At 47.9% G+C, this 11238-nt stretch overlaps 1 protein-coding gene across 1 annotated transcript in view; it reads left to right on the top strand.

The window, feature by feature from the left end:
* The first annotated feature begins 5265 nt into the window (after positions 1–5265).
* The window catches only part of FXN (frataxin), a 21704-nt gene continuing 15731 nt past the window's right edge, over positions 5266–11238 (top strand). Inside the window, 3 exon segments of the mRNA XM_024734247.1 lie at positions 5266–5359; positions 5362–5451; positions 8490–8563. Coding sequence (XP_024590015.1) covers positions 5266–5359; positions 5362–5451; positions 8490–8563 — 258 coding nt within the window.

The following is an 11238-nucleotide window of genomic DNA, read 5'->3' as shown; positions in this document are numbered from 1 at the left end:
GGAGGTGAAAGACCAGGTATGAGGCCATTGCAGTTATCCAAGCAAGAGAATGGTTTTAAACAGGGACCAAAAAAAAAAAAAAAAAACTGGGCAGATTTGGTATACATTTTGGAGGTAGAATTGACAGAACTCATTGAGGGGTTGAGTGTGGGGAGTGAGGGAAAGGAAGGTGGAGGTGGGAGGGTGACAACCCAGGTTACTGCCAAGAACCATTCAGTGTCTGAAGATAATATTCATTGAGACGGTATAGACTGGAGAACTTTCAGATTCGGGGTAAGACTATTTATTTATTTATTTATTTATTTATTTATTTTCAGGGGTAAGATTTTAAAAATCCATTCACTGGGTCTTAAAAGTTTTGAGACTCCAAGTAAAATACAAACAAACATCTCGAGGATGACATTACTCTGTAAATCTCTACTGGCCAGTATCAGTTAATTCCATACTATTCCTTGGCAGTGAGACCCAAGATAATAAAGGCATTCCTAGAGGAATAAGAGGCCAACAAAGAAGAACATCATTCACTTTTTCTTTCATTCATTCACTCACCAATAGAGTGTCTTATTTAGCTAAATAAGGAAACACTAGCTAAATAAGGAAAGTCACAATGACATCACAGCCTGTGGAAACACAGAGGAGGGTGCCTAAGACACACTTGTGAGAACAGAGAGGTTGGTTTCAGCAAAGACTGTGGAAAGGGTCACATCTGACATCTAAGTTGAATCCTAGAGGAAAAGAAGGAGATAGCCACATGTTCTAGTTATCATGACTGTTGAACAAATTACCACCAAACATACTGGCTTAAACCCATGCCCATATCTTTTATGCTCACAGATGCTGTGGGTCTGGAATTCAGACAAGGCACAATGGGGATACCTTGTTTCTGTTCCATGGTGTCTGGGGCCTCGGCTGGAAGGCTCTAAGGCTGGGGCTGGCATCATCTGAAGGCTGGTTCGCTCACTTGTCTTGTGGTTGATGCTGGCTGTTGACTGGGGGCCTCAGTTCCTCTCTATGTGGTCTCTGCTTGGGCTAGTTTGGATTTCCTCAAAATAGGATGGCTGGTCCCCTGAGCAAGAATTCCAAAACGATGCAGTTAGGAGAAACCTATATCCTTTTTATGACCTAACCTTGGAAGTCACCCAGCGTCACTTCTGAGGAGTGTCAAAGACTTTGGAGTCCATGTGAGATGAAATAAATATTTGTGTGGTGCTCTTTGAGAAATCCAGTCTTCCACACCAGGCAAAGAGATGGAAAACTAAGGAACAACATGAGGGATGACCCAGAAGGGAAAGAAAGCATCACTGGTTCTGGGAACTGAGTAGTGTGTGAAGGCAAAGATGTCTAGCTGCCTCCTAATATCCATTCACCCCACCCCCCAAATTTTTTTTGGCAGTTCCCTGACCAGGAATCAAACCCATGCTCCCTGCATTGGGAGTGCAGAGTCTTAACCACTGGACCATCAGGGAAGTCCCATCCCCTTTTTTTAAATTTATTTTTTAATTGAACTATAGATGATTTACAATGCTATGTTAATTTCTGCTGTACAGCAAAGTGACCCAGTTATACACATATACACGTTCTTTTTTATATTCTTTTCCATTATGGTTTATCCCAGGATATTGAATATAGTTCCCTGTGCTATACAGGAGGACGTTGTTGTCCATCTGTTCTATATGTAATAGTTTGCATCAGATAACCCCAAACTCCCAGTCCATCCCTCCCCCATTCTCCCCTTTTTAATAACAGGATTTCCAAATTTTAGTTGGACACATTGGCTGCTCAGCTAAATGACTCCATTTCCTGGCTTCCCTTGCAGCTAAGTAAGGTCACATGATTAATTCCTAGCCTATGAGATGCAAGTGAAAGTATTAGGTGAAAATTCCAGAATGTGTCTTTTGAAGGGAGAGGATTCCTTTCCCTCCACCCTGCTGCCTAGAATACACGTGTGATGGCTGATACACTGGCAACTATTCTGGACTGTGAGGACAAGGTCCACACCCCAGATAACAGATTGCAGAGCCGGAAGGATGCCTAATAACTTTGTTGAGCTGCCCAAGAAACCTGGATGCCAGCTCCTCAACATCTTTGGATGTGAAAGAGAAATAAACTTCTAAATTGTTTAAAACATTATTTTCTTGTTCTCTGATATACTCAACAAAATCTAATCCTAACTGGTATACTCAGATTACCCGGAGAGTAGGGTACACAAAAGGGAGTGGAAAGAGCACTTATCTTTTTCTTTTTTTACATCTTTACTGGAGTATAATTGCTTTACAATGGTGTGTTAGTTTCTGCTTTATAACAAAGTGAATCAGTTATACATATACATATGTTCCCATCTCTCTTCCCTCTTGCGTCTCCCTCCCTCCCACCCTCCCTATCCCACCCCTCTAGGTGGTCACAAAGCACCGAGCTGATCTCCCTGTGCTGTGCAGCTGCTTCCCACTAGCTAAGAGCACTTATCTTGATGGTGGTGAAAGGGAACTAACAGGAATGCTATGGTTAGATTAACATTTTAGATTTAGAAAGATAACCTCGTGACACCAGCTTAATTCACAATTTTGCCCAAGATGTACCCTACTGCAGTGGTTCTCAAACCTCAAGGTGCTTCAGATTTCCCTAGAGGGCTTATTATATCACAGATTGCTGGGCCCTACTCGTAGAGTTTCTGATCGGTAGGTCTGAATAGGACTTGAGAATCTGCCTTTCTAACAAGTTCTCAGGTGCTACCGAAGCTGCTGGTCCGCACATTTTGCAAATCACTGTCCTAGAATACATCTCATCAAAGTACCCTAAGGGCTGACAATGTGAGTTCCAGGGAAATATTGGGGTGGCCACACACCACCTCCTAGCACCTGCCTTTAGGGGGAGGCAACCTAGCGAGCAGGGGAAAGGCACTGGTACCTACAGGGTCCCTCCACATCTCTGCACATCCATGGGGGCGCGCCGCAGCCTCTTACCAGGTGGGCCCAATTGCCTTTGATCACCTCCCAGAATCTGGAGAAGAACAGATTCTTGGGAGACCTTAATATTCTCTGCTCTGCTATTCCAAGCCTGTTTCCTTGGCTGAAAAGACAGGGCAGTGATACCAACTTTGCAGGCAGTTGGAGCAGGTACTGGGGCGCTTTCTATGCCAAAACATGCTAAGCATGCTGGTTAATAATAATTCAACTCTCTAAGTAATGCTGTTCTGAGCGTGTGAGGAAGGGCCTCGCTGTTAGTGCCGCGGGTCTGGGGCCGAGGCCAACAACCAACACACTTCTCTTTGCCTCCAGTGGATTCTACCAGTATGGCTTTAGTGAGTGCTTCTCAGACTTGGCACCATTGGCGTTTTGGACTAGATAATTGTGTTGTGGGTGTCCTTCCTGTTCATAGCAGGATGTCTAACAGCATCCCTGGGTTCTACCTACTAGATGCCAGTAACGCACACACACCCTACCCCGGCCTAATTGTGACAATCAAAAGTATCTCCAGGGCTTCCCTGGTGGCTCAGTGGTTAAGAATCCACCTGCCAATGCAGGGGACACACGTTCGAGCCCTGGTCAGGGAAGATCCCACATGCCGTGGAGCAACTAAGCCCGTGTGCCACAACTACTGAGCCTGCCCTCTGGAGCCCGCGAGCCACAACTGCTAGGGCCCGCGTGCCTAGAGCCCGTGCTCCGCAACAAGAGAAGCCACTGCAATGAGAAGCTCGCACACCGCAACAAAGAGTAGCCCCTGCTCGCCGCAACTACAGAAAGCCCATGCCCAGCAACGAAGACCCAACACAGTCAAAAATAAATAAATAAATTAAATTTATATTAAAAAAAAAAAGTATCTCCAGACATTTTACAAGCGGGAAATGGTTTCTCCATGCCTAACATCTACATAACAGGTGCTCAATAAACTGCTGCTTAGAATTACCTGAATGCAGGAAAATGTCTCCCAACCAAAAGAATGCCCTGTCAGAGAGCCAGTCAGATCCCACCTCCTTTACCCTGTTTTTCAAGGCCCTGTACAAATGCCCCTTCCTCCATGAAGACTTCCCTGACTGCCCCCACCCCTAGTTGTATATACTCTCCCATGCAACACTGACACCCATTTAACACTTGTCATTGTCCTAAGTATTTATATGTGTGTCTTATCTACTCCATTCACAAAGTACCAAGGTGGCTTTGGTAGAATTTTAACACTTTCTATCTCCTCTTCTCACTATCTTACCCATAAAGATGATATTCTCTAGTACACATATTTGACATTTTCTAAAGCATATTAAAATACGAAAGAACTTTCACAGTTCGTATTCCTTTGCACTACACTACCTAAGTAAAATTTTATTTTAAAATGTATTAACAACTTAGTATTTATTGTGGACTTAATAGGATCCAGGGCCTGTCCAAGAAAACTTCACATAGATTAACTCATTTTATCCTTATAACAACCCTGTCAAGTAGAAACTTGTATACCCCATTCTACAGATGAGGCACAGAGAGGTTAATTAACTTGCCCACTGGCCACACAGGTAGGAAGTGGGCAGGGGATATATTTAAATCAGGCAGTCAGTCTCCTGTCCGCAATCTCCTAACTGCTGTAACCTATACTGGCGGCCAAGCAGCTTCAGGACCCCCACACGTCCACAGCAAAACTGCAGCTCCCAAAGCCTTTTGTATAGAATTCGTCAGCAGCGGGTCACTAAGCTGAAGTCTCTGGGGTCAGGGACCTTGGTTACGCATTCACTATGTTGCCCAAGGGGTAAGCCCCCTGCTTTGCACAAAACAGGTTCTCTATCTATTTTTGTTAAATGCAGAAATAGAGCAACGCAGGGAAGTTCTTACTGAAGTCTACCTTCTGCTCGTTTCCCAAGCCTGCAGAAAAGGGAAGCTTGCGACTGCAGCTGCAACCCGTGACCACCAGGCGGCGCCCGGCGTCCCCGGAGCAGGAGGCGGAGCGGCCGCAGATCGCGAGGAGCATGTGGACGCTAGGGCGCCTGGGCACGCGCACCCGCTCCAGTTCCCGCGGGGCCGCGCTCAGGCGGGGGAAGGGCGGCGGCGCCCGGGTGCCTTCCCCAGTCTCCGTTTCTCCCGGTTACAGTTGCACTGGCTTCCGCTTTCTGGTGAGAAGACAGAGATTGTATCATGCAGTGCAACTGCGGGAACCGCGCGGGCAAAGGCAGGGAAGGCGGGCGGGCATCGGCTCTTAGGGACCTGTGGTGGCTCTAAGCTTGTCGATTCTCTTTGCGATAACTTTAATAATATATGCCAGGTACTATAATATACATGGGCTTTTATGAACGAAACGCTTTCAGCGAGCGAGGTAAAGATGTCAAAGTTGTGGAGCACAGTAGCTAGAGCAGCAGGGCTTTTGGATCGGACCTGGGTTCCATCTCTGGCCCCTGGACTCATAAGAGCTCGGGGACGTCGGGGGATCCCAGAACCTCTCTGAGGCCTGTCTTCTTTTTCTCTGAAGGGGAGAGTACCCATTTTGCCGAGCTGGCATGCAGTTTAATTAACATATATAAAGCCTTCAGCACTTAATTGCACTTGTTCCCTCGCGGGGATACAAAGAAATACCTGACCCGGTTACTCCACGACTTGAAAGGAGGAAACCCAAAGAAAGGCTGTGGGCTTGAGAAGGTTACACCGGAGGATGGAGGTGATGTTTAATCAGGGTCTGAAGACGGCAGGGGGCGGTGAGGGGCTCTCAGAGGAGAGAACGGCGTGGATAAAGGCCGGGAAAGTGGGCAACGATCAACTCTGAGTGGCTGGTCCGCTGGATGGATTGTGGATAGTGAAGGAGGCAGGTGAAATCCAACCCAAATTGTTCACGGAGCTCCGGAATTTGGACTTTAGGCCTACACCTCCCGCTGACGTGTGTTATTTGACCCTGTCTGAAGAAACACTGGGATTGGTTGTCAACACTCAAAGCTGGAATCTCGGATTTCCTCCTCTTAGGAAAACTAGGTAGTTACGGCCATGCTGGTCCCACGATCCCCTTCTGCAGAACGCCCACGTTTATTACTCTGATCCTTCTGTGCTGCTCTCACCTGGAGCTGCCCTGACGTGCCCTTCCACGCCTGCCTGTGTCCTCAGCAGTTTTTAATTTAGGAGAGTGACAAGATATGGCGTGGTCTTTTGGACGGTACCTAGTGGCTGATAAAGGCTGTTGATTCAGAGGCGCACCCGGGAGGTGGGCACTTGGCACATACTGGGATTTGGGCCATTGGGAGGTTGCTAGGTGGTTAACAACCTAGGCTACCCATTGGGCCCCTTCTTCCATAGTTAATCAGGTTGGTTTAACCTGTCTCTTCCGCAGTTCCCTTGCACATCTTCAGTACTTGTGGAGTTGGGTGGATGACAGTGGCAACTGGGATCACGATCCTGTTTAATTTTTTGAAGGCCTTAACTGTCCTCAGGTTGATCCCTTGGACTCCATGTGGGTCCTGATGACTTCTGACCCAAGATTGTTTGGGGAGTTCATTTGGGGACCCTTTTCTCCACCTTTATTTTCTCTACCCGCTGCTTCTACTTCCACAGCAGAAATAGAATGGGAGCCACCTGTGCAATAAGTTTTCTAGTAGTTACATTGGGAAGGTAGAAAGAAACAGGTGAAATTAATTTCAACAATACATTTACGTAACCTAGTATAGCCAAAATGTTACCATGTCAACAGGTAATCAAGACTGAAAGATTACTGAGATATTTCACATCCCCTCTTTGTACTTATTCTTCCAAATCCAGTATGGATTTCATACTTCCATCCCTTGTCCATCAGATGTTAAACTGAGGTTATTGTGGAAATACTTGATCTATATTTAGATTTTATAAAATTCACAACTGAAAAAGTAAATTCACACACTTGAGTTGTTGCAAACATATTTTAAATTTTCCAGTAACCTTACTGAGTATCATTTTAAAACTAAAATTAAGTGAAGTTTAAAATCCAGTTCCTCGGTCACACCAGCCATGTTTCAAGTGCCCAGTGGCCACATGTGTCTGGCGGCTACTGTGTGCACAGCTTTGGAAGTGAGCACATTTAGCTTCTGATTGTCAGTTCTCAGTTCCAGCTGCTCAGGAGAACCCAGAATCCACAGAAATGCCTTGCAAGCCTGCAGCTCACAGCCCTCCACTGCCTGCCTTATTCACCCCAAGGCTTGGAGAAGACCCTGCTTCCGGCAGGCAGCCTCCGACCCTAATAATAAGAGAGTGTGACAGTGACAGGGTCTCTAACCTTTCCCCTTTAATGCTGGAGGCAGCTCCAAGGAGGAGATACCTAGGTGCCACTGCTCTTAAACAACTTCAGAAGCTCCTGCTGCAGCCACTTCTGCATACCTCGGAATGCGTTTAGGCATCTATTAATTTTTCTAGAGGGACACGATCGTCACTTATGACCCCATGGCCTTTGCCTGGGTGGTTATGCCCTACTTCACTCTAAATTCATTGTTATTGTCTTCCACAGACAGTATACATGACTCTATGCGTAGAGTCTATACACAAAAGTGTATTTAAAATATCCGTGGGCTTCCCTGGTGGCGCAGTGGTTAAGAATCCGCCTGCCAATGCAGGGGGCACGGGTTCGAGCCCTGGTCCGGGAAGATCCCACATGCCACGGAACAACCAAGCCCGTGTGCCACAACTACTGAGCCTGAGCTCTACAGCCCGTGAGCCACAACTACTGAGCCTGAGCTCTAGAGCCTGTGTGCCACAACTACTGAAGCCCACACGCCTAGAGCCCGTGCTCTGCAGCAAGAAAAGCCACTGCAATGAGAAGCCCGCACACCGCAACAAAGAGTAGCCCCTGCTCGCCGCAACTAGAGAAAGCCTGCGCACAGCAACAAAGACCCAGTGCAGCCAAAAATAAATATTTTTAAAAATATATCCGTATTGTTTAAAGATTAATAACAAACTCCCATGTTCCCACCACTAGGTTAAGAAATTGAATATGGAGTGTTCCAGGGACTTCCCTGGTGGTCCAGTGGTTAAGAATCCACCTTCCAATGCAGGGGATGTGGGTTCGATCCCTGGTCGGGGAACTAAGATCCCACGTGCCTCGGGGCAACTAAGCACATGCACCACAACTACAGAGCCGGCGTGCCGCAACTACTGAGTCTGCATGCTCTGGAGCCCGCACACAACTAGAGAGAAGCCTCTGTGCTGCAATGAAAGATCCCGCATGCCGCAACGAAGATTCCACGAGCCACAACTAAGACCTGACGCAGCCAAATAAATAAATAAATATTTTTAAAAAAAAATACAATATTGAGTGTTCTGTGAAGGCCTGGTGCTCAACTACAGAGCCGGCGTGCCGCAACTACTGAGTCTGCATGCTCTGGAGCCCGCACACAACTAGAGAGAAGCCTCTGTGCTGCAATGAAAGATCCCGCATGCCGCAACGAAGATTCCACGAGCCACAACTAAGACCTGACGCAGCCAAATAAATAAATAAATAAATATTTTTTTAAAAAAATACAATATTGAGTGTTCTGTGAAGGCCTGGTGTGCTTTCCGTTACAGCCTGGTCCTCCCTGAGAGGACTCTGCTACCCTGAATTCTGTCAGGCATCCCCTTCTCAGAGTTTCACCTCCTGTGTATGTCTCCCTAAAGCATGTAGCATTCGTTTAAAAGAACCATTTTGCTCTATTTATTCTGCTGTGCCGTACTCGTGATCAATGTCATGATCAGTGTTTGAGACTCAGCGACACTGAAGCACACAGTTGTCATTTATTTGCTTTGTCTCTGGATAGTAGCCGTTGGGTGAGTATGTCACACCTTGTCCAGGCTCCTCCCATCACATCCGGTTGAGTCCAGTGAGCTGCTCTTACGGTGGTGCTGCACTGGGCGTGCCCGTGCGTGGACAGAACCTCCTCTTGGGTGAAGTCCTCAGACTGGCATTGCTGAGCGAGGGGCCAGCAGATATCCCAGTCACTAGATGCCAAGAGTGGTCATGCCAGTTTGTCCTCCCCAGCAGCGGATGAGAGCTGATTCTCTCTTCAGGCTTGTGGCTTGACAGGGCCTAGGAGACCGAGGGGACCCTGGGGTGAAGGCTGGCCTCCCTGCCGACCACCAGGCCAGGTCTTAGTTGAGTCGTGTGGTTCCAGGGCCTGAACTTGAGGCTGTGGGCCCAAGAACTATCTAGTATCTCCTCCAATGTCTACCATGAGCCAGCCGTGTGCTGCGCTCACGGAGTCACTGAACCCTGGAGACTCAAGCAGACCCGCACAAGACACATAGTCCGATGGCTCCAGGTGATGTGGCCGCAGGAGGGGTGGCCCTGGGTGGCTCCCCACCGTGAAATCCATCTGCCTCCCTTGGGCAAAGGCCAGATTTTGCCTCTCTGACCTCCTACCTCTTCACACTTCCGTTGACATGCTTCAAAATGGAAATTGACGGAACCCTCAGGCCCTGTGTTTGGAATATTGATGTCCTACTGTTGGATCCTCATAACCAGTCTTCAAGGCCAGTACCATGATCCCTACCTTCAGAGGAGGAAGCAGAGCTTGGGAGGGTTAAGCAGTTACCCAGGGAATGTTAGATGGGGAAAGCAGGTGAGAGACAAGGCAGGGAGTCTTCGGCCACTGTCCTCTTGTGATTCAACACAGCTGAATGGAGCCTTCTACTCTGGCTGTGAATGAGGAGTACCTTGCTTTTAGATCAGCCCTCCCACCAGACCATCGAAGATGTAAAATTAAAAGACAAAAACAGCTGTGTGAAGGTAGCAGAGAGACTGAGACAGCTAGGATCTGAGGGGCCAGGATCCCGGAGAGAAGGGAAATTGACTGAGGGGAGCCCTGTATTCTCAAACACCTCCCCTCCGTGTCTGGAGTCCTGTATCATTCCCAGGATGTGATTCTTTCCTTTGAGGCCCAGACCTTGGGTCCAGACAGCGTGGGTTCCAATCCCAGATCCCCCACTTTGTGTGTTTGTGTGACTCTGGGCAAGTTACCCTTCCGTGCCTCAGTTTCCTCATCCGTAAAATACAGATACAGTCGATCCTCCTTCTTCCTGCATCCTCTACTTGTGAATTCACCTACTCACTAAAATGTATTTCTATCCCCAAAATCGATACTCAGGGCACTTCTGTGGTCATTCTCAGACGTGCACAGAGCAGCAAAAAAATGTGAGTCACCTCCACTCACATGTCCCTGACTCCCACACTGGAAACAAGGGTCCTGTTCACAGTCTATTTGGTGGCGCGTTTTTCACATTTTCGTGACTTTCGTTTATAATTTCACTGTTTAAAGCGGCCCTCAAGCATTGTGCTGAAGTGCTGTCTAGTGTTCCTCTGTGCAAGAAGGCTGTGATGGGCCTTAGGGAGAAAATACGTGGGTTGGATAAGCTCCGTCCAAAGCGTGAGTTCTAGCGCTGTTGGCTGTGAGTTCAGTGTCAAGGAATCAACAATATATATTAAACAAGGCACCTTTGAACAGCAACACATGTAAAACAAGGTTATGCATTGATCATTTGGTGAACGTGTGACCAGAGGCTCGCAGGAACCTCTCCATATTTCCCTTAGTAACTTGCTAATCCAGTGTTTGTGGCAACTTTATAGGACATCATTGTCGTGAATAGTACTTCCCTCGTTGGAATGTAATGAGGACTAACTGAGTCCTTTTGTCTAAAGTCTGAGGACGCTACCCCGCTGATGGTGAACACTCTAGAATGTGCTGTGGCGATACTGTGCTTATCACAGCCGCTCTCTCACTTCTCCCTTCTGAGCCAACGTTTTTAAACGGCCATCCGCGTTCCGCACCCCCATTTCCTCCGCTCACTTCTCAGCCTCCTCCTTTCTCAGCTTGCCCAGGGCCCTGATGGCTCAAGAGAGTAACCACAGCCTCTGCCCCCTTCTCTTAGTGGCAGCCACATGCTCTGTGGAGAAGGTGAACCTTGCCACCAACCTCAGGAAGCCACTCAGTGCCTTCCTGGGATGAGGTCCTGCAGCCCACCTCTCCATCACTCCCTTGCCATCTCTGCTCGGCTGTACCACTTCTCCCTCCGTCCAGACCTCCGTCCCCTCCACCATCTCTCTGGCTGGTCCGCCTGCCTGGCAGTCATCAGCTCAGACCCCAGTCCTCAGAGCCGGGCTCCAGGGCGCTCAGCAGTTACATATTGAAAGAAATCAGTGGGTCACGGTGTCCCCTGCAGATCGTGTTAGTGAGATCTGTCACATAGCACTGGAGGCACAGCCTGTCTTCTGGACACCTATCTGTTGTCGCTCACTTTAGTCACATTCTAAGAACTTTGCTGACACTTCCTACCACACCCC

This window comes from Neophocaena asiaeorientalis, unplaced genomic scaffold (genome assembly GCF_003031525.2).
Source record: "Neophocaena asiaeorientalis asiaeorientalis breed wild unplaced genomic scaffold, Neophocaena_asiaeorientalis_V1.1 scaffold256, whole genome shotgun sequence".
In the NCBI taxonomy this organism is placed as follows: Eukaryota; Metazoa; Chordata; class Mammalia; order Artiodactyla; family Phocoenidae; genus Neophocaena; species Neophocaena asiaeorientalis.
The sequence above is the reverse complement of the archived record's forward strand: the minus strand, read 5'-3'. Positions and strand labels throughout refer to the sequence as shown.